General features: G+C 43.9%; 2 protein-coding genes across 2 annotated transcripts in view; both read left to right on the top strand.

Annotated features, from left to right (window-relative positions):
* Window positions 1-21,542, top strand: part of LOC140703761 (uncharacterized) — a 343,653-nt gene that overhangs the window by 45,771 nt on the left and 276,340 nt on the right. The gene's annotated exons all lie outside the window — the stretch shown is intronic.
* LOC110069917 (uncharacterized) lies at window positions 1,170-20,492 on the top strand. The gene is made up of 3 exons (XM_078387765.1): window positions 1,170-1,324; window positions 9,763-9,850; window positions 17,396-20,492. The coding sequence occupies exon 3, from the start codon at window positions 17,396-17,398 to the stop codon at window positions 19,097-19,099; it is 1,704 nt and encodes a 567-aa protein (XP_078243891.1). The 5' UTR covers window positions 1,170-1,324; window positions 9,763-9,850; the 3' UTR covers window positions 19,100-20,492.

A 21,542-nucleotide genomic window follows, 5' to 3' on the forward strand; every position in this document is an offset into this window, starting at 1 on the left:
ATATCATAAGTAACAACGGCGGCCAGGCTATGTACCAAACTAGCAGGATGCACCAAATTTAATAAGATGTGCACAGTAAGGTGTCCAATGAGCCTAGCAAGTTGCATTAAATTTTTGGTGACTCGCAGAGGATTTAATCATCATCAATGGCTGCCAGAGTGGTGCTAGCAATGGTGTGTTTGCTTGAGACAGCCAAGGCATTGTTGGGGGGAGGCTTTTCCTACCACTTTAATCATTCTGTGTGTGGTGTGTAAAAAGGAACAAACCAGGCTAAAGGTCATGTCACCCACCCTGGTGCTACAGCCCAATATCAAAGGACCAGTGCATTATCTTTTTTTATCATCATCGATGGAAAACAGCAGTAGATGTTGTAAGACTAACTGATGAAAGAAAAGCAATTAGTGAAGAGAGAAAAGCTATCATTTGTTTTATAAGGCTTTACCCTGGTAAGTAATAATAGTAATTGAGTTTTGAACAGGATAACAATCAATATATATTCTGTATTTTTAATGAACATCTAGGCATTTGTATGCTATTGTACTGAGAGTGGTGAAGCTGGTGGTGAAGGCTTCTGGGAGTTGCAGTCCAAAAACACCTGAGTAACCCAAGGTTAAGAACCACTGCTCTCTACACAACCTCTTGATTCAGTTGAAAAGAAGTCCAGCTGCCAGAACTCACCTGCCTGATCCAGACCCCCCCCCCGCCCCTAAAAAAGTTTCATGAGCAAAACAGGTCTGCGCTGGGCTGATGAGGACTGTGAATTGATATTGTAATGCAGATAGAATTTATTAACAAAAAAAGAGATGGAAGAAGCTGATGTGAAGTCATCTCTCCTCCGGTGTTGTGAGTCTCCCTTTGGAAGGAGAGACCCACAATCCGGGTCGGTCTGAGAGCCTGAACTCCCTGCTCGTTTGTCTCTTTTTTCTCTCTTCAAATATCTGTGAAGAGACTCTGGTGACGGGAACTCTTGTGTCTCGTCTGAGTCTTTCCTTGAGAAGCTCCGCCATTTTCCTCTTTCGAGCCTTCAACGCCCCTCCCCCCCCCCAGTTGTTTCCGCCTTTCCCTCTCGGCCATTTTCCTCCTCTTTGGAGCCTTTGTACCCTTCAACGCCCCCCCCGCCTTGTTCCTCCCCCCCCACCGATCGTGCAGGAGGGGGGAAGAGGAGGAACCTAGAGCTATGAAAACGAGAGAGGAGCCCCATCCCTTGACTCCACCCGGAAGCGGGGATCGCTGCGCCTGCCTCTTCCCCTTCGGCCCAAGAAAGGCGCCTGGAGGAGAGAAGCGGGCCTTTTGGGGCGCCTCCCGGATCGGGACCTGGACGGAGGTGGGCGCTGGAGAGGGGGGAGATCGCGGGCGGGGGTGGGTGAGATTTGCAAGGGGGGGTGAGGGTGCCAGCTCCCGGCCAGTCTCGGGGGAGGGGGGGCTGTTGTGATTTCCGGTGCTCGACCTGCTTGTAAGGCATTTTTCCTCCCTCTGTCTCTATTTCGGTGGGGTTTGAAATGGCCAGTCTCCCCTCGCCAGTCTCCTTCTCCGGGCATGGCCAAGGGTGCCCCGTGGTGGTTTGCGCTCCACGGCCTTCGTGCAAGGCGGTTCTTCCCTCTGGGTCTCCTCCGGAAGCAGGAGGGGAATTCAAAGGGGGGAGAGAGGGGAATCTCTGGGGCCCAGATCCCACCCCAAGGGGCAGGGAGACCCACCCCCCAGGCCCCCTCCCTGCAAGGCCCTAGTAGGGCTTCCTGGAGGATGGGGTTCCCCCCCCAGTTCTCTGCAAGGCGACCCGGCCTTCCTCTCAATCCTGCGAGCATCCCCGGTGGAGGGGAAAGAAAGGAACTCGGGGAGAAAGAAAGGAAGGGGCCTTCTTCTTCCCTCTCCCTCCCCCCCACCTCCCTGTGATGAAGGGGGGGGACGTCCGCCGAACCTCTTGCTCTTTGGCACACGCGGTGTGGACCTGGACGAAGGTGGGCGGTGGAGGGGGGCAGGTCGGGGGTGAGGTTTGGGGGTGAGAATTGCATGGGGGGGGATGAGATGGCCGGCTCCCTGGCAGTCTTGGCGGGGGGAGGGGGTCCTGCTTCTCCGGGAATTGCCGATGGTGCCTCCTACGGTTTGCGCTGCTCGACCTTCATGCAAGTCCGTTTTTTTTTTTCCTCTGGGTCTCCTCGGAAGGAAGGGGAAAAGGGAGGCAGGTTCAAACCAAGGAAGGAGAGAGAAAGGGACTTGCCCTCCCTCCCTTGAAGGGTCAAAATCCCGGGTGGGGCCGGAGAGGAAAGGGGGGGCGGCGCTGGGGGGGGTCAGGCGGGAGGTGGAGGATCCCCCCATCTCAGGTAACAGGAGAAGTGGGGTTTGCGAGGGAAGGGGGGGTCCTCCCTGTACCTTCCCTCCGAGGGGCAGGGGAAACGTCTTCCAGACGTTTTCCATACACTCCCTCTGTGTGTGTGTGATGCCTCTCAAGACCAGATCCTGAGCTGAGGATCACCTGCAAAGGAGGGGGGAGGACTGCTCCCTCCTCCCGTTTGGCGGCTTTCTTGTGTTGCTTGTGAACACAGACCGTCTTTCTGCAGAAAGGCAGGCACGAGAGAAAGTAGGAGAGAGAAGGGGGTGGACTTTCCTCCTTGGGATCTTTCAAAGTGGAGGCCGAAAGGGGAGATCTCCCCAGAAATGGTCTCATGGTGGACTTTGTTCTTCTTCCCTCAGGGCCAAAACCGTTCTGGTCTTTGGGTCCTGAAGGCACAATTCAGGGTCATTGGCTGTGCAAAAGACCTGCCCCTCGCTCTTCCTTCATAGGGGTTCGCCCTCCTGCCTCCAATTCATGGCTCTCCCTGGGGAGGAATAAAGGGGCTTTGGAAAGAGGCCGAAGGAGCTCCAGTCATTTCCACATGGAGGGCAGGAGGAAAGTGTTACATACAGCACTGATGTTACCTGTCTGTCATGGGTTTGGAGGGAAAGTTCCATCCTATGGGGAGTGGAAGGCGGGACATCAGGAGGAGGGGCTGTACTGTATATAAATGTGAAGCCTGTGTGGTGAGAGAGAAGCTGGGAGACACTGGGGTGTGACGAAGCAGCAGCTGGGAAGAAGAAGCTGTTGTGGGAGTCTGTGTGTCAGACAGGGTACTACTGTGTGTCAGAGTACCAACCTGATAGGTTCAGGTGTCTGTTGGTTAGCCAGAACTGATAGGTTCAGGGTCTGTGCTTCAAGTTAAGGGTTCTGTGTGAACCAAACTGTGTGTATGTATGAGTGAGAATAAGCCACGTTACTTTATCCTATTCACCTGATTGTTTATTTTTCCCTGTGTGTATTTAAAATAAACCTTATTCTTTTTATTGTTTAAAAATCCATCCCTGGTCTGTGTGACTTCTTAAAGGGAATGGTTGGTGGCAGCTTAGTGTAACTGTGTGACATATCCCAGTAGGTCTGGGTTTGTCACATTGATTGGTGTCCAGCGTGTGGGATACGACTGGTCCAGTTGTCCAGTGGTCCAGCAAAGCCTTGGCAAGTGTGCCCAGAGCAAGGGGGGTCTAGTCAGGGACAGTCTGAGGCGCGTAGGTAATCTTCTAGGTGTACCTCACGGGGAGGTGCGCTAGTAGAAGAACGTGCCAACTGGGGAGACTTAGATTAAGGTGCTCTGAGGCAGCCTAGTTTTGGCGGGAAAAAGCTGAGGCAAAACTGCGTAGTAACAGCGAGCTAGCTTGCCAGCTGAGAGGCCCAGCAGAGGGGGGTAGGCCCTGACTCGCTACTGTTGCAAGTTAGTGCTGAAGAACAGCAGCAATCTCTAGGGAGAGCTGGTTCTGAGGCAAGAAGGAAAAAAGTGGTCGTTTTATTTTGAGGCTTGACTTTTTAAAGCAGCCTGTTCTGAGGGGGGATTATGCCCTTGACTCGAAGCCAGATGGCCGAAATGAGTGAAGTGAAAGACCCCCAGATTGACCAAGGTTCTGAGGATGAATTTGGCTCAGTGCAGGGTGACAGCACAGGAGAGCAGAACCCAGAACTCAGAAAATTGCTCATAGTCCAACAGCATGAACTGAGGATGAGGCAATTTGAAATGGAGGAAAGGGAAAGAGAGGAAAGATTGGAGAGAGAGAAAATTGCTCTGGAAAAAGAAAGGATGGCGTATGAGTTAAGAAAATTGGAAATGATGAACCAGAACAATAATAACAATAGGGATTCTGAGGGAGGCCAATTGTCTAAGGCTGACCTGAAGAAATTCCCTGTGTACCACAAGGGAGATTGTCCTGAGGTGTTCTTTTCCTTAGTGGAAAGAGCGTTTGTGGACTTCTCAGTGAGGGAAACTGAGAAGATGACCATCATGCGATCTTTAATCAGTGGTAGCCTGGCTGAGGTTTATGCCGAGATGCCTGAGGAACTGATGAAAGATTTTGCAGAGTTTAAAAAACTGGTGTTTGCCAGACATGGGATAAATGCAGAGCAGCTGAGACAAAGATTCAGGTCCCTCACCAAAAAACCAGAACAGACTTTTACCCAAGTGGGGGCCCAATTGGTGAGGCTGCTTGAGAAATGGCTATCGCAGGAGGGAACAGAGACCTATGAACAGCTTAAAGACTTGATAGCACTGGAACAGTTCTATTCAGTCCTGCATGGGGAATTGAAATTCCAGGTGAGGGAAAGGAAACCGAAATCTGTGGCAGAAGCCGCGGAGGTCGCAGATTTTATTTCCCAAATAAGAAAGCCCTTGGGTGAGGGGAAATCTGTGGGTAAACCCAAAGAAACCTACAGCAAGTACTCTCAGGGACCAGGGAAAAGCCAGCAAGGGGGAGGGGCCCATGGTGAAGGGAAGCCCTCAGACATGAAACCAAGACCTCAGATTTTGGAGGGAAAACCAAAACAAGATGAGAGAGAATCAAAATACACCAGAAAATGCTATTTCTGTCAGGGAAAGGGTCATCTAATCTCAGAGTGTGAGAAATTAAAGCAGCTAAAAGGAATGGTGCCTCAGAATGCTAGTGGAACCAAGCCAAAAGCTGTGTTCTGTGTCCAGAAAGAGCAAGGCTCAGTGTCGCTGAGGGAGCCTGTTGCCATGGCTACTCAGTCTGGAACAGCTACCTCTGCTGATCAGGCTGAGGAAAATGGTCCTCTTGTGGAAGTAAAGCGCTGCTTGCTGATAAAAACAGATTCTCAGTTGTTTGAGACAGCAGGGGTGGACGTAGGAATACTTGACCGTCAGTATAGGGGGCTGCGGGACACTTGTTCCCAGGTAACCCTATGCCATCCAGATATTATTCCTAGGGAGTTTATAATCCCAAATGAGAGCATGAAGGTGGCAGGGATTGAGGGGCAGGTAATCTCTCTGCCAGTAGCAGAGGTACCTGTCAACTTTCAAGGCTGGAGGGGAGCTTGGCGGCTAGCGATTTCATCGACTCTGCCAGCAGCCGTGCTCGTGGGAAATGACCTGGCTGAACATGTGAAACGGGTGCTAGTGATTACACGCTCACAAGCCACCACAGGGACAGTTCAGGGGGGTAATGATGAGCCAGAGACGGAAGCAGAGGGGAGTTCAGAAGCTGTGGTGGAAACCTTAACCACAGACAGCAGATTTGGACAGGAGCAAAAGGCAGACGCCACTCTCCAAAAGTGTTTTGAACAGGTGACTGACGCCCAGCTAACACCTGAAACCCCAGTGAGATTTCTGGAGAAAAAGGGGATTTTATATAGAGAAACCCTGAGGAATATCTCAAAAGGGGGAGATGGGATCAGAAGTCAGCTGGTGGTACCTGAAAAGTATCGCCCCCTGATCTTACAAAGGGGTCACTCTGACATGTTTGCTGCACACTTAGGGGTGAACAAAACACAGCAGAGAATCACACAGAATTTCTACTGGCCTGACATAGGGAAGCAGATCAGGGAGTTCTGTAAACAATGTGATGTGTGTCAAAGGCAGGGGAATAACCGCGACAGGACCAAAGCAAAGTTGTGCCCTTTGCCTGTGATTGACACTCCGTTCAAATGCATAGGGGTGGATATTGTGGGACCTTTGCCCAAGGCCACAAAGAGGGGGAACAGGTTCATTCTAACAATTGTGGACCATGCCACAAGGTATCCTGAAGCCATACCCTTGACTAACATTGAAACTAACACAGTGGCCGATGCTTTGGTGGGGTATATGTCCAGGATGGGATTTGCCTCAGAGATAATCACAGATTTGGGCGCATCGTTCACATCAAAGCTCAGAAGGTCAGACAGAAAACATGGTATGACCACAAAGCTAGAGAGAGGCACTTTGACCCAGGGGAGGAAGTGCTTTGGCTTAGGCCCTGCAGAGAGAATAAACTGCAGCTCAAATGGGCAGGACCATATAGGGTCATTTCCAAGATGTCAGACCTGAACTACCTAATAGAGCAGGAGGAGAACCAAGCAAGGAGGGTGGTTCATGTGAATGCCCTAAAACCCTACTACAGAGGGGAACAGAGGGTTTTATTCGCGATAAAAGCAGCTGAGAGTGAGGAAGCTGAATTACCCTTCTGGGAGGGTAGAGGGGAAGTAAAATACAACCCCGAGGAGGTAAAGATCAGTCCTGCACTCACCCAAGACCAGCAGCAAGAACTAAAAATGCTGCTTAGTAAATATCAACAGGTGTTTTCCAACAAGCCGGGGATAGTGAAGGGAGTGATGCATCGGATCCACACAGGGGATGCACCCCCGCAGGCAGTATCCCCATACCGAGTAACGGGACCCTATAGGGACAAGGTGCGGAAGGAGCTGGACGAGATGCTGAGGGAGAACATAATCGTCCCCTCTTCTAGTCCTTGGTCCTCTCCGATAGTCCTTGTGGACAAGCCTGATGGGAGCATTAGGTTTTGTGTCGATTACAGGAAATTAAACCGTGTAACCACTCCTGATGCCTACCCAATGCCCAGGCTAGACAACCTGATTGAAACCATAGGGGGTTGTCGGTTCATCTCATCATTGGACCTGGTAAAGGGATATTGGCAATTAAGAATTGATCCCAGGGATCAAGAAAAGACTGCCTTTTGCAGCCCTTTTGGTCTCTATGAGTTTCGAGTCCTGAGCTTTGGTCTCAGAAATGCACCAGCCACATTCCAAAGGCTGATGGACCAGACCTTGGCAGGGCTCAGTGACTTTACAGTGGCCTACATTGACGACATAGGGATCTTCAGTAATACCTGGGAAGATCACCTGTTACACCTGGAGTTAGTGCTGCAGAGGTTAAGTGCAGCAGGGCTAACCGTAAAGGCCAGCAAGTGTCAGCTGGGTAGCCCAGAAATAAAATACTTGGGTCACATGGTAGGGGGAGGAATGATAAAACCCCTGGAGGCCAAAATAGAAGCTGTTCGTGATTGGCCTAGACCCAACACCAAGAAAAAAGTCAAATCATTTCTTGGGTTGGTGGGCTACTACAGAAAGTTCATCCCGAGGTTTAGCGAGATTGCGGCTCCGCTGACCGATCTGACGAGGAAGACGGCTGATGACCGCATCCCGTGGACCAGCGACTGTGAGGCGGCGTTCCAGAGGTTGAAGGAGGCGTTAATCAACTATCCTGTGCTGCGGGCTCCAGACTTCGACCGGGAGTTCATCATCTACACCGATGCGTCTAACAGCGGGGTAGGAGCAGTTCTGTGCCAGGAGGATGAGAATGGTGACCAGCATCCAGTGTCCTACCTGAGTAGGAAACTTCAAAAAGGTGAGAGACATTTGGCAACCGTGGAGAAGGAGTGTTTGGCCATAGTCTACGCGATCCAGAAGGCCAAGCCTTACATCTGGGGAAGACATTTTATTCTGTGTACTGACCATTCACCATTGCAATGGTTAAAGACAATGAAAACCCACAATAGCAAACTTATGAGGTGGGCTTTAAACCTACAGGACTATGACTTTGAAGTGAAGGTGGTCAGAGGGTCAGTGAACTGTGTTGCTGACGCCTTATCAAGAAGACCTGAAGAATGAAGACGGCGAAAGAAACATGGACTATGTGTATATAATGATGACAAAAAGTAAAATGTACCTGGTTTAGAATTTGGTTTGTATGAATAAAGGTAAATTGATGTAATGTTAATGGTAAATGTTTAAATGCATAATTGCTATGGTTAACTTAGAATGTAAGTATGAGTAAGTATAATATGGTATGTATAATTGTTGTTGTGTATTTTATACAGGTTGTTTTTTGGTGAAAAGCACCTTAGCTTTCCCCCTACAAAACAACTTATAAAGAGGGGAGGTGTTACATACAGCACTGATGTTACCTGTCTGTCATGGGTTTGGAGGGAAAGTTCCATCCTATGGGGAGTGGAAGGCGGGACATCAGGAGGAGGGGCTGTACTGTATATAAATGTGAAACCTGTGTGGTGAGAGAGAAGCTGGGAGACACTGGGGTGTGACGAAGCAGCAGCTGGGAAGAAGAAGCTGTTGTGGGAGTCTGTGTGTCAGACAGGGTACTACTGTGTGTCAGAGTACCAACCTGATAGGTTCAGGTGTCTGTTGGTTAGCCAGAACTGATAGGTTCAGGGTCTGTGCTTCAAGTTAAGGGTTCTGTGTGAACCAAACTGTGTGTATGTATGAGTGAGAATAAGCCACGTTACTTTATCCTATTCACCTGATTGTTTATTTTTCCTGTGTGTATTTAAAATAAACCTTATTCTTTTTATTGTTTAAAAATCCATCCCTGGTCTGTGTGACTTCTTAAAGGGAATGGTTGGTGGCAGCTTAGTGTAACTGTGTGACATATCCCAGTAGGTCTGGGTTTGTCACAGAAAGAACGACCGGAAGGAAACCCGGCCTCTCCTTCTGGGGCATTCCCTCTCCCAGCGGGTCTTTTGTGGAGTGAATGGCTCTGAAGGGTCCGTTCCAGGCAAAGTGATTGTATAAAGGCTTTCTTTTACAGCAGGAGGAACCAACACCAGGACCCCCACCTCAGTTGCCTCCCTTCCAAACCCCTGTGAGGTTGGCAGTGAGCTCAAAGGGAAGAGCGAAGTCTAAACAAGGTTGGGAGTTGTATGACAGCAGGCGAGAAACATCCTGAGACCTGAACTCTGCCCGCCTTGGGTTGGCAACCTCACAACATAGGGCACTTGGCATGGAGGGCACAGAGGCTGAGGGGCACCTTTGGAGACACACACCCCTGCGTTGGTATCATTGGGGTGAGAAAAATAATGGAGGGTCTCATGAGAACAGAGGGCCTGGTCCAAGCCTCATCACACAGGCTCTGGTGTTTTCTAGATGTTGATTTTTTTTTTTTTTACCATTCTTAGTGTAGCTTTGGTTTTCTCATTTTTTAAATTTATAGACTTCCTGTTTTGAACTATTTAATTTTATGTTTCGAAGATTAACATAAGCTGCTTTGTTCCTTTTAAAGGAGAAAGATGGGGTAAAAATATTTTAAATAAATAGTGGGTAAAATACACTGTTGTCTGCTGGTACTTTCATCGCAGGTCCTGTTGCTCTCTGGTTCCCTGCTGTTGCCCCCACCTCACTGGGATGGGGGGGGGAGAGCTTTTATCTCAGAACCCAGCAGTAGATGCTCCTTCCTTTCCTCCCTTCCTCCCTCCCTCCCTCCCTCCCTCCCTTCCTTCCTTCCTTCCTTCCTTCCTTCCTTCCTTCCTTCCTTCCTTCTTGTGGTTTCTTTGTTGGCTGCCTTTCTGTTCCTCTTGTTCTGCTGCCTGAAGAAGGGAGAGAGATGGGGATGGAGCCCCTTGAATAGAAATATGAGGAGGGCACATCTCAGAAAAAAACTTTTTTTTTTAATTTGCCTTACCCATAAAGCCTCCAGGCTGATCTTCTCTATTTTTCTTTTCTCCTAGGAAGGGGTGAGACTGAGCTGAGTTGTCTTTGCTGTTTTTGGCACCAAAAACCAATAACCAAATCCCAGATCCCTCCAACATTTGCAAGGTAAGTGAGATTTCAAGAAGCGGCTTATGTAGCCTTGCCACACTCACTCTCAATTTCCCCAGCCCAGCAAGGATTTGAATCCAGGTCTCCTGGTTTCCAGTCTGGTAGCCCATCCGCTACAGCAGTGGTTCTTAACCTTTTTGAAAGAAACGCCCCCTTGAGCCATTGAGGAAGTTATCATCACCCCCCTCCCCATGGTGATGATACCTTATTTATTTATTTATTTATTTATTTATTTATTTATTTATTTATTTATTTATTTATTTATTTATTTATTTATTTATTTATACACTTAAATCCAGTGACCCCTGAAAACAAAATTCAATTCCAAGAGAATGAAATTCCCCCAAAAAGTAACATTTAATAATTTAGTTGCAAGTGAATTTTAAGACGCAAAAAGAAATATAAAAAGGGCATAAAAACAAATCGCAATGCAGGAACTAAAAATTTCAAGACAAAAACTCTGAAACTAAATTAAGATTGGAGAAAAATATATATTCATGCACACTGTAAAAAGGCTTCAGCCATCTTCACAGGTTTGGCTTGCTCCAGCGCCCCCCTACCGCCCCCCTTCAGCTCCAGCGCCCCCACACTGCCCCTTTTCATTCTACTGCCCCCCTTAAAAATGAAATCGCCCCCTGGGGGGCATTATCGCCCACGTTAAGAACCACTGCGCTACAGCACACTGCCTCTCTGAAGATGTGCAGACTGGCGGTGTTTGATTTTCTTTGCATTTTATTTAGGTTGGATTTTTTAAAAAGATTTCAATCCTGCTCGCCCCAAACTCCATGCTCAGCAAAGGGAGGTCCTCATAATAAGAGGCAAACCTTGGTCATCCTGATTTGGGGTGTGTGGGGGTCTCCCTTGTTCCCCCTGAACAGACAAGTCAGACTAGGGATTTTGCTTTACACCATCCACCTGTACTTCAGAATCTGATGATAAATGTTTTTTAATTTTTAATTTTATAAACTTCAACATAAAATACATAAACCAAAATACAAATCAACTGTGTTTCCCTCCACTCTGGTTGGGACCCCTTGCAGAAGTCTTTTTTTCCCCCATTGTCTTTATTCTTCTTTTTCTTTTATTGTCCTCTTCTCCAGAACTGCATTGATTCCTGATTTGGAACTTTCCCTTTCTCTCTTGTTAGCACATAACCAATAAATCTGCCCCATATATTATAAATATTATTTTTTTAAATGTCTCCTTTCTTAACCTTAAAATTACTGTATAAGTTAATTCATAGCAAAGTTCCATATTTCATTATACCATTCATCCATTTGAAATCTAAGTTTTGATTTCTAATTCCTAGCTATTATTAATCTGGCTGCTGTTAATAAATTGGTAATCAACTCTCTACTCATCATATCATATTCCACATTTAAAAATATTGATAACAAATAAAATTCTTTTATTCTCACCAACATAATTCATAAAACCCTCATCTTCCATGTCTTCATCCATTCTTCACCAGTTATTTCCTAAATCTTGTTCCCACACTAGCTTCAATCCTTCATTCGCAGTCTCTTCTTCTTTTAAATCTAGGAAAAGTCTATAAATTTTACTTACGACACCCTTCACTGACTCACTCATCTGAATATCTTCATATGATAATAGAAATCGTTCATACTTGTAGATTCTCTGCCTTTATTGTACTTTACACGTTCATTAATCCATCTTTCTAATTACATAGAATTCAACCATCATATATTCTTATTTTGAAGAATTTGTTTCGTTTGTTCTTTTTATCTAATGTTATCCAACCACTCTTTTAATTTAATCACTTTTTTCCTTAAGCTATTCTAAATAGACTTTCATATTGGCAGGGAAAGTCTCTATTTCAGTCATTAATCCTAATGGAGAGTTAGATGAACATAATATTTTTAATACTTATACCACATGTTTAACATGGTTTTTTAAAATGGGTTATTGATTTTGCTTATTTTATGTTTTTAATTATACCGAACAGATGTTTTTGAATATCAACCTGTAGTTGTGATGATTCCATTTCGCACCAAATTAACCTTTGTGGGTTATATATACTTTCCCAAATAAACCCCAGCTGATTAGCCATATAGTAATTTTTAATACAGTGGTGCCTCGCATAACGAGCGCACCATTTAACGACGAATCCGCATAGCGATCTATTTTTTGAGATCGCTAATGCGATTGCATTGCGATGTTTTAATGGGCAAAACATCGCATTGCGATGATCGGTAAGTGTTTCGCTTACCGATCTTCGCATTGCGATGTTTCTAAAACAGCTGATCGGCACTTCCAAAATGGCCACCGGGTGCCCAAAATGGCGACTGCAACCATTTTCGTGCGATTTCCTCGCTTACCAAAATGGCAGCGCTATGGAGGATCATCGCATAACTGTGAGTTTTTGCCACATAGGAACACATTAAACGAAGTTTAATGCGTTTCTATGGGGTTTTCCCACCCGCATTGCGATGTTTCCAGATAGTGACAATTAATCTGGAACGGATTAACGTCGCTATGCGGGGGACCACTGTATTTGGTATACCTATGCCCCTTTTTTAATTGTCCTATACCAATACCTTTTATTTTTTATTGCTTTCTTCCATTAATCAGTCCTTCCCAACATTTAAAATCATCTTCTCTTAATTGTACTCTTGTTGTTTAGTTGGTCGTTAAGTCATGTCTGACTCCATGACACAATGGCCCAGAGCACACCAGGCCCTCCTGACTTCCACTGCCTCCCGGAGGTCTGTCAAATTCATGTTGGTTACTTCTCAGACACTGTCCAACCATCTTGTCCTCTTCTCCTCTTGCCTTCACACTTTCCCAGCATCAGGGTCTTTTATAGGGGGTCCTCTCTTCTCATGAGACGGCCAAAGTATTGGAGCCTCACCTTCAGCATTTGTCCTTCCAGTGAGCATTCAGGGTTGAATTTCCTTCAAAATGGATAAATTTGTTCTCTTTGCAGTCCAGGGGACTCTTAAGAATCTCCTCCAGCACCACAAGTCAAAAGCATCAATTCTTCGGTGGTCAGTCTTCTTTATGGTCCAGCTCTCACTTCCATACATCACTACTGGAGAAAATGATAGCTTTGATTATATGGACCTTTGTCAGCAAGGTGATGTCTCTGCTTTTTAAGATGCTGTTTAGGTTTGTCATTGCTTTCCTCCCAAGAAGCAGGTGTCTTTTAATTTTGTGGCTGCTTTCACCATCTTCAGTGATCATGGAGCCCAAGAAAGTAAACTCTGTCACTGCCTCCATATCTTCCCCTTCTGTTTGCCAGGAGGTGATGGGACCAGTGGCCATGATCTTCGTTTTTTTGTTGTTGAGCTTCAGACCATTTTTTGTGCTCTCCTCTGGCACCCTCATTAAGAGGTTCTTTAATTCCTCCTCACTTCTTGCCATCAGAGTGATATCATCTGCATATCTGAGGTTGTTGAGATTTCTTCCAGCAATCTTAATTCCGGCTTGGGATTCCTCCAGTCCAGCCTTTTGCCTGATATATTCTGCATATAAGTTAAATAAGGAGGGGGACAATATACAGCCTTATCGTACTCCTTTCCCAATTTTGAACCAATCAGTGTTTCCATATCCAGTTCTAACTCTTGCTTCCTGTCCCACATATAGGTTTCTCAGAAGGTAGATAAGGTGATCAGGCAATCCCATTTCTTTAAGGACTTGCCATACTGTAGTTTGTTATGGTCCACACAGTCAAAGGCTTTTGCATAGTCAATGAAGCAGAAGTAGATCTTTTTCTGGAACTCTCTGACTTTCTCCATAATCCAGCGCATGTTAGCAATTTGGTCTCGAGTTCCTCTGCCCCTTCAAAATCCAGCTTTTACTTCTGGAAGTTCTCAGTCCACATACTGCTGAAGCCTGCCTTGTTAGATTTTGAGCATAACCTTGCCAGCGTGAGAAATGAGTGCAATTTTATGGTATTTGGAAAATTCTTAGGCACTGCCTTTCTTTGGGAGTGGAATGTAGACTGATCTTTTCTAATCCTCTGGCCACTGTTGAGTTTCTCAAACTTGCTGGCATATTGAATGTAGCATTTTAAGAGCGTCATCGTTTAAGATTTTAAATAGTTCCACAGGAATGCCATCACCTCCACTGGCCTTGTTGTTAGACAAGCTTTCTAAGGCCCACTTGACTTCACTGTCCAGGATGTCTGGTTCATGGTCAGCAACCACACCATCTGGGTTGTCTGGGACGTCCAGTTTTTTCTGGTATAATCTGTGTATTCTTGCACCTCTTCTTAGTGTCTTCTGCTTCTGTTAGGTCCCTTCCATTTTTGTCCTTTATCGTGTCCATCTTTGCCAAAATATTCCTCTAATATCTCTAATTTTCTTGAATAGATCTCTGGTTTTTTCCTTTCTATTCTTTTCCTCTATTTCTTTGCACTATTCATTTAAGAATGCCCTCTCGTCTCTCCTTGCTATTCTTTGCTATTCTTTTCAATTTCCTGTTACTTTATCTCCCTTGCATTTTGCATTTTGTTTCCTTTCTCTTCTCTGCTATTTGTAAGGCCTTGCTGGACAGCCACCTTGCTTTCTTGCATTTCCTTTTCTTTGGGATGGTTTTTGTTGCTGCCTCCTGTACAGTGTTACGAGCCTCCATCCATAGTTCTTCAGGTACTCAGTTCAACAAATCTAGTTCCTTAAATCTGTTCTTCACTTCTACTGTGTATTCATAAGGGATTTGGTTTAGAAGTACTGTGGGTTAAACCGCAGAAGCCTCTGTGCTGTAAGGTCAGAAGACCAGCAGTTGTGAGATCAAATCAACGTGACGGAGTGAGCCCCCATTGCTTGTCCTGGCTCCTGCCAACATAGCAGTTTGAAAGCATGTAAAAATGCAAGTAAATAAATAGGTACCACCACAGTGAGAAGGTAACGGTGTTCCATGTTTAGTCATGCTGGCCACATGACCATGGAAACTGTCTTCAGACAAATGCTGGCTCTATCCTTGGAAACGGGGATGAGCACGGCTCCCTAGAGTCGGACACGACTGGACTAAATGTCAAAGGGAAGCTTTATTTATTTATTTATTTATTTATTCATTTATTTATTTATTTATTTATTTATTTTTACCCCACCCCTCTAGACCATGTCTACTCGGGGCGGCTTACAAAATAAAACAGAACAGTATAAAAATATATAAAATCATAAAATTACAATTACAATTTCAATTTACCTTTACTATACCTGACTAGCCCAGTGGTTTTTCCTACTTTCTTCAGTTTAAGCTTGAATTTTGCTATAAGAAACTGATGATGAGAGCCACAATCAGCTCCAGGTCTTGATTTTGCTGACTGTTATAAAGCTTCTCCATCTTTCGCTGCAGAGAACATAATCAATCTGCTTTCATTATTGCCATCTGGTGATTTCCATGTGTTGAGTCTCCTCTTGTGTTGTTAGAAAAGAGTCTTTATGATGACCAGCTTGTTCTTTTGACAAAACTCTATTAGCCTTTGTCCTGCTTCATTTTGTACTCTAAGGCCAAATATACCTGTTGTTCCTTTTATGTCTTGATTCTCTACTTTAGCATTCCAGTCCCCTATAATGACAAGAACATCTTCCTTTGGTGTCAGTTCTAGAAGGTGTCGTAAGTCTTCATAGAATTGGTCAATTTCAGCCTCTTTAGCATCAATGGTTGGTGCATAAACTTGGATTACTGTGATGTTGAAATCATTCTATCATTTTTGAGACTGTATCCCAGTACAGCTTTTCCCATTCTTTTGTTGACTATGAGGACTACTCCATTTCTTCTACAGGATTCTTGCCCACAATAGTAGATATGATAATCGTCTGAATTGAATTTGCCCATTCCTGTCCACTTTAGTTCACTGATGTCCAGAATGTCAATGTTTATTCTTGCCGTTTCCTGTTTGACCACATCCAGTTTACCAAGGTTCATAGATCTTACATTCCAGGTTCCTACAGTATTTTTCTTTGCAGCATCGGACTTTCCTTTCACTTCCAGACACGTCTGCAGCTGAGCATCCTTTTGGCTTTGGCCCAACCACTTCATTAGCTCTGGAGCTACTTGTACTTGTTCTCCGTTGTTCCTCAGTAGCATGTTGGACGCCTTCCGACCTGAAGGGGCTCAACTTCCAGCATCAAATCTTTTAGCCTTTTTTTCTGTTCATGAGTTTTTCTTGGCAGGTACTGGAGTGGCTTCAGTTCCTGCTCCAGGTGGATCGCATTTAGTCATAACTCTCCACTATGACCTGTCCGTCTTGTGTGTATAGCCCATAGCTTCTCTGAATTACTTCTCTGAATTACTCAAACCCCTTTACCACAACAAGAGGATTAATTGTACTGGTAACATCCTAAATAAAAAAATAATTTTTGTTAAAATCTTTATTTTCATCAGGGCAGTCCTTCAAGAAAGTTTCAAACTGGAATATTCTTGTAATTTCTTTTAGATACCCCTTTTTAGTTTATTAGAATTATGTTCCTTTATTTTCTGAATCTCCTTTAATAAACCTAAATAATAAACCTAAATATTTAACAGATTTATATATCCTAATGTCATATTTATCAGCAAACGTTTCTTGTTCTAATTTATTATGATTAAACATTATTTCAGATTTTTGCCAATTTACACATAATCCAGTTGTTTTTTTCAAATTTTTCTAAATGATTTTTAACTCTATCTATGCTTTCTTATGGGTTTTTAACTATCAAAAGGGAATCATCAGCAAATAAGTTAATTTTTAACTTTTAAATAAGTTAATAAGTTAACTTTAAGAACATGGCCAAACAGCCCGGAAAACCCACAACAACTATCTGTATTAGGATTCGTTTTAGTCTAGTTGCTAATATAATTGTATTTATTTTATAGTCTACATTGAACAATGAGATGAGTCTGTTATTTTTAATTTCTTTGCTATCTGTGTTTTCTTTACATATAAGAGAGATAGTTGCTTCAGACAACGTTGGTGGTATTTCTCCCTTTTCTTCTATGAATTCCAGATGTTTCTTATATGAATTAAGCAATACATCTTCCAATTTTTTGTAATATTCACTGGAATTCCACCTGGACCTGGTGATTTTTCTTTTTCTTTCACTTTTTAACAGTTTCTACTTAAATATTTCTTTAAATGACCCCCTTTTATAATCACAAAGTAACCTTCAATTCCTCCTGGCATATTTTCATTAAAAAGCATTCTAATGGAATAAGGAAGTCACATAAAACTACACTTTCCAGAATAGAATTGTACCCAAATAATTAAGGGAGGGCTGTAAATCTGCCTCTACCAATTGAAATTGGAGGAGGGAAAAATTCATAGACTTGGACTTTAATATAGTTTTTTGGGGGTATAGAAATGATCCTCCCTTCATGACTTCTCTCCCCAGAAGGTCCCTCAGTGAGGTGCCCTTCTCACCTCAAGCCCAAAGGAATACTCTCCAATCCGGCCTCAACCCCTACCTGATTCTCTTTCTTCACCTTCTTGCCTTTCTTTCCTTCCTACTCCATGACTCAGACAGAGCCTGAACATGTCATTCCTTATTTCTGCAGATTTTGGAAGTGGTTGTCTCTCTTCTTTTTCTAACCTACCAGATGATGAACAGGGGAAGACAAATAACCCAGCGACACCTGGGGCATCCTGGGCAGGAACTCATAATCAAGCAAGAAAACAGAGAATTGAAAATCAAAGTGGGCAGGAATGGTCATCATGCGAAAGACCTCACGCAGCAGAGAAACCATATAAATGCATGTAACCTCATTAGACGTCATACAACTCACAAAAGGAAGAAACTGTATCCATGTAAGGAATGTGGAAAGAGCTTCAATCGGAGTGATACCCTTAGGTCACATGAAAGAACACACACTGGGGAGAAATCATATAAATGCATGGAATGTGGAAAGAGCTTCAGTCAGAGCAATAGCCTCAACATACATCAAAGAACTCACACTGGGGAGAAACCATATCCATGTATGGAATGTGGGAAGAGCTTTAGTCAGAGTGGTCACCTTAGGTCCCATCAAAGAACCCACACAGGTGAGAAACCATATAAATGCATAGAATGTGGAAAGAGCTTCAGTCACAATAGACTTAGGTCACATCAAAGAATTCACACTGGGGAGAAACCATATAAATGCATGGAATGTGGGAAGACCTTTAGTCAGAGTGGTTACCTTAGGTCGCATCAAATAACCCACACAGCTGAGAAACCATATACATGCATAGAATGTGGAAAGAGCTTCAGTCACAACAATAGACTTAGGTCACATCAAAAAATTCACACTGGGGAGAAACTGTATCCATGTATGATTTGTGGGAAGAACTTTAATCAGTGTGGTCACCTTAGGTCACATAAAATAACACATACAGCTGAGAAACCATATAAATGCATAGAATGTGGAAAGAGTTTCAGTCACAACAATAAACTTAGGTCGCATCAAAGAATTCACACTGGGGAGAAGCCATATAAATGCATGGAATGTGGGAAGACCTTTAGTCAGAGTGGTTACCTTAAGTCACATCAAATAACCCACACAGGTGAAAAACCATATAAATGCATAGAATGTGGAAAGAGCTTCAGTCACAACCATTATCTGAATATACATCAAAGAACACACACTGGGGTGAAACCATATCCATGTATGGAATGCGGAAAGAACTTTAGTCAAAGTGGTCACCTTAGGTCACATCAAAGAACCCACACAGGTGAGAAACCATATAAATGCATAGAATGTGGAAAGAGGTTCAGTGACAACAATAACCTCAGTATACATCAAAGAACTCACACTGGAGTGAAACCATATAAATGCATGGAATGTGGAAAGGGCTTTAGTCAGAGTGGTCACCTTAGGGCACATCAAATAGCCCACACAGGTAAGAAACCATATAAATGCCTAGACTGTGAAAAGAGCTTCAGTCAGAACCATGACCTCAATATACATCAAAGAACTCATACTGGGGAAAAACCATATCCATGTTTGGAATGTGGGAAGAGCTTTAGTCAGAGTGGTCACCTTAGGTCACATCAAAGAACTCACACTGGGATGAAACCATATCCATGTTTGGAATGTGGGAAGAGCTTTAGTCAAAGTGGTTACCTTGGCTCACATCAAATAACCCACACAGGGGAGAAACCATATAAATGCATTGAATGTGGGAAGACCTTTAGTCAGAGTAGTTACTTTAGGTCACATCAAAGAACCCACACAGGTGAGAAACCTTATAAATGCATGGAATGTGGGAAGAGTTTTAGTCATAGTGGTTACCTTAGGTCACATCAAAGAACCCACACAGGTTAGAAACCTATAAATGCCTAGAATGTGGAAAGAGCTTCAGTCACATCCATGAGCTCAGTATACATCAAAGGACTCACACTGGGGAGAAACCGTATAAATGCATGGAATGTGGAAAAAGCTTTAGTCAGAGTGGTCACCTTGTTATTTAGTCGTTAAGTTGTGTGACTCTTTGTGACCCCATGGACCAGAGCACACCCGGCCCTCCTGTCTTCAACTGCCTCAGTCAAATTCATGCTGTTAGCTTCAATGACATCCAGCCATTTCGTCCTCTGTCGGCCTGTTCTCCTCTTGCTTTCACACTTTCCCAACATCATGGTCTTTTCCAGGGAGTCTTCTCATGAGAAGGCCAAGTATTGGAGCCTCAGCTTCAGGATCTGTCCTTCCAGTGGTCACCTCAGGTCACATCAAAGAACTTACACTGGGGAGAAACCATACGAATTTGTGGAATGTAAAAAGAGCTTCCGTAGAGGACAAAACTATGGGCTTTTTTGATGGGAAAGTCCAGGTGGATGAACTATGGATTTACATAATGAGAAAATAATTTTAAAAATGTATACATACTTACTGGAATACAACTTGGAGGATGAGAGGGTGAAGGAGGTGAAGGTAAAGTGGGCACAAAATTTTGGGTACAATATTGATATTTATGAATGGACAAAGATGTGGAAAGTTAAAATGATTAAGCCAATGAGTGAAAACATCCCTAAAATGTTTTATAGATGGCACTTTACCCCTGTAAGTTTGGCAAAATGTCAGAAGGTAACAGTAATGTTCGTTGGAAGTGTAAAAAAATCCCGGGACTTATTATCATACGTGGTGGTCATGTGAAAAAGCAAAAAAAATTTGGACACAGGTTTGGGAAATCGTAGAAGAGATTGTTCAACAAAAATTTAATTTTAAACCTGAAATATTATTATTGAATATAATGCCAGAAATTATTGACAAGAAAATAAAATATAGTCTACTGTATATATTCACAGCAGCTAGGTTACTCTGGGCCCAAAAATGGAAGAATGTAGAGACACAAACGATGGTACATTGCAGAATTAGACATGCTTTCAGAGGAACTACGGGATCAATCAAGAGACTTTGTAAAGCAAAGCTGGAAGCTGATATTTAACTGGGCCCAGAAAAAGACAGGAACTTAGGGGGAAAATTAGTCTGTAGCGAACCAGTGCTCACCAGAATCTCCTTGAATATATTTCGATGACCAAATGAAGGTGAACTCTCTCATCCATAGGGGAAGGAAGGAGGTTTAGCTGTGTCTGGTTTTTTTGGTTGTTGTTATCAGTTTAGATTGTTAATGTTTTTAAGTTTGTGTGTTTAAATTTAACCCCTTGTTCACTTAAAGGAACAAATCCTGACACTCCTTAAATTTACATATTGTTGAAACCCATCTGGTTGCATACATATACATGTTTTTCAAATGTCAATGGTTTAGTGAAAATATCAGATACAGTGGTGCCTCCCTTAACGGGCGCCTTGTTTAACGATGAATCCACAGAGCGATGAATTTTTTGCAATCATTTTTGCGATTGCATTGCAATGATTTAGATAGGAAAATATCGCTTTGCGATGATCAGTACCCTGTCTCGCATACCGATCATCGCATAGCGATGATTTTCCAACAGCTGATCGGCAGTTCCAAAATTGCCACTGGGTAAATAAAATGGCCACCTGTGTGTTTTTGCCCGGATTCCTCGCTTACCGGGCAGCGAAAATGGCCACCGTATGGAGGATTTTCGCTTAAAGGTGAGTTTTTTGTCCATAGCTTACGTGCTATCATCCCTTTAGATCCAGCAGTCTGTCGTACATAGATGGCTCTTAAAGCTTCCCAGACCTCTTTGCTCAAAGTTTTTCCTTTCACATAATTGTGCTGTGAATCATCCAGACATAGAATTATTGAAGACAATGCTCTCTCATCTTTTGCCATGTCTTCTTCATCTAATTGGGCTGGAGGGTTACAAACAATCTGCCAAACACACTCTCTCCTTAAATACATTTCCATTTTTAACGCCCATGAACTATAATTATGGTCATTTAACAAAGGAAGGGTACTGGCCTGCTGCATGGTGAAGCCTCCTTGGATCTGCTCCTCATCACTTTCACTTACTGACTCAGCTTTTCCAGTGCTTGGCTTCTCCGCCGATATGCAGCCTTAAAAATGCCTTTTATTTTCCTTTTACGTCCCCTTGGGTCAAGACGTCTCAATGTCTCCCTGGGCCCATAACCCTGTTGGCATGGGTCCAACTCCAGAGGCTGATGTGGCATATTGCCTCCCCAAAAGCTTGGAGTCAGATTTGGATAATGAAGTTTCCAAGAGCACTCTGTTAGGGAAGAAACAAACCTTGGAGCCCAAGAGAAGAAGTTACACGGAGTCTCTTATCTGGCAGTTTCAAATCCTCCCCTTAATAAGCAGAGTAAAGACGTAGATGTATGAAAAAAA

Source organism: Pogona vitticeps, chromosome 2 (genome assembly GCF_051106095.1).
Source record: "Pogona vitticeps strain Pit_001003342236 chromosome 2, PviZW2.1, whole genome shotgun sequence".
NCBI classification, from domain to species: domain Eukaryota; kingdom Metazoa; phylum Chordata; class Lepidosauria; order Squamata; family Agamidae; genus Pogona; species Pogona vitticeps.

Coding starts and splice junctions, on each gene's coding strand:
- LOC110069917 (XM_078387765.1), top strand. CDS start 17,396: ATGATGAACAGGGGAAGACAAATAACCCAGCGACACCTGGGGCATCCT.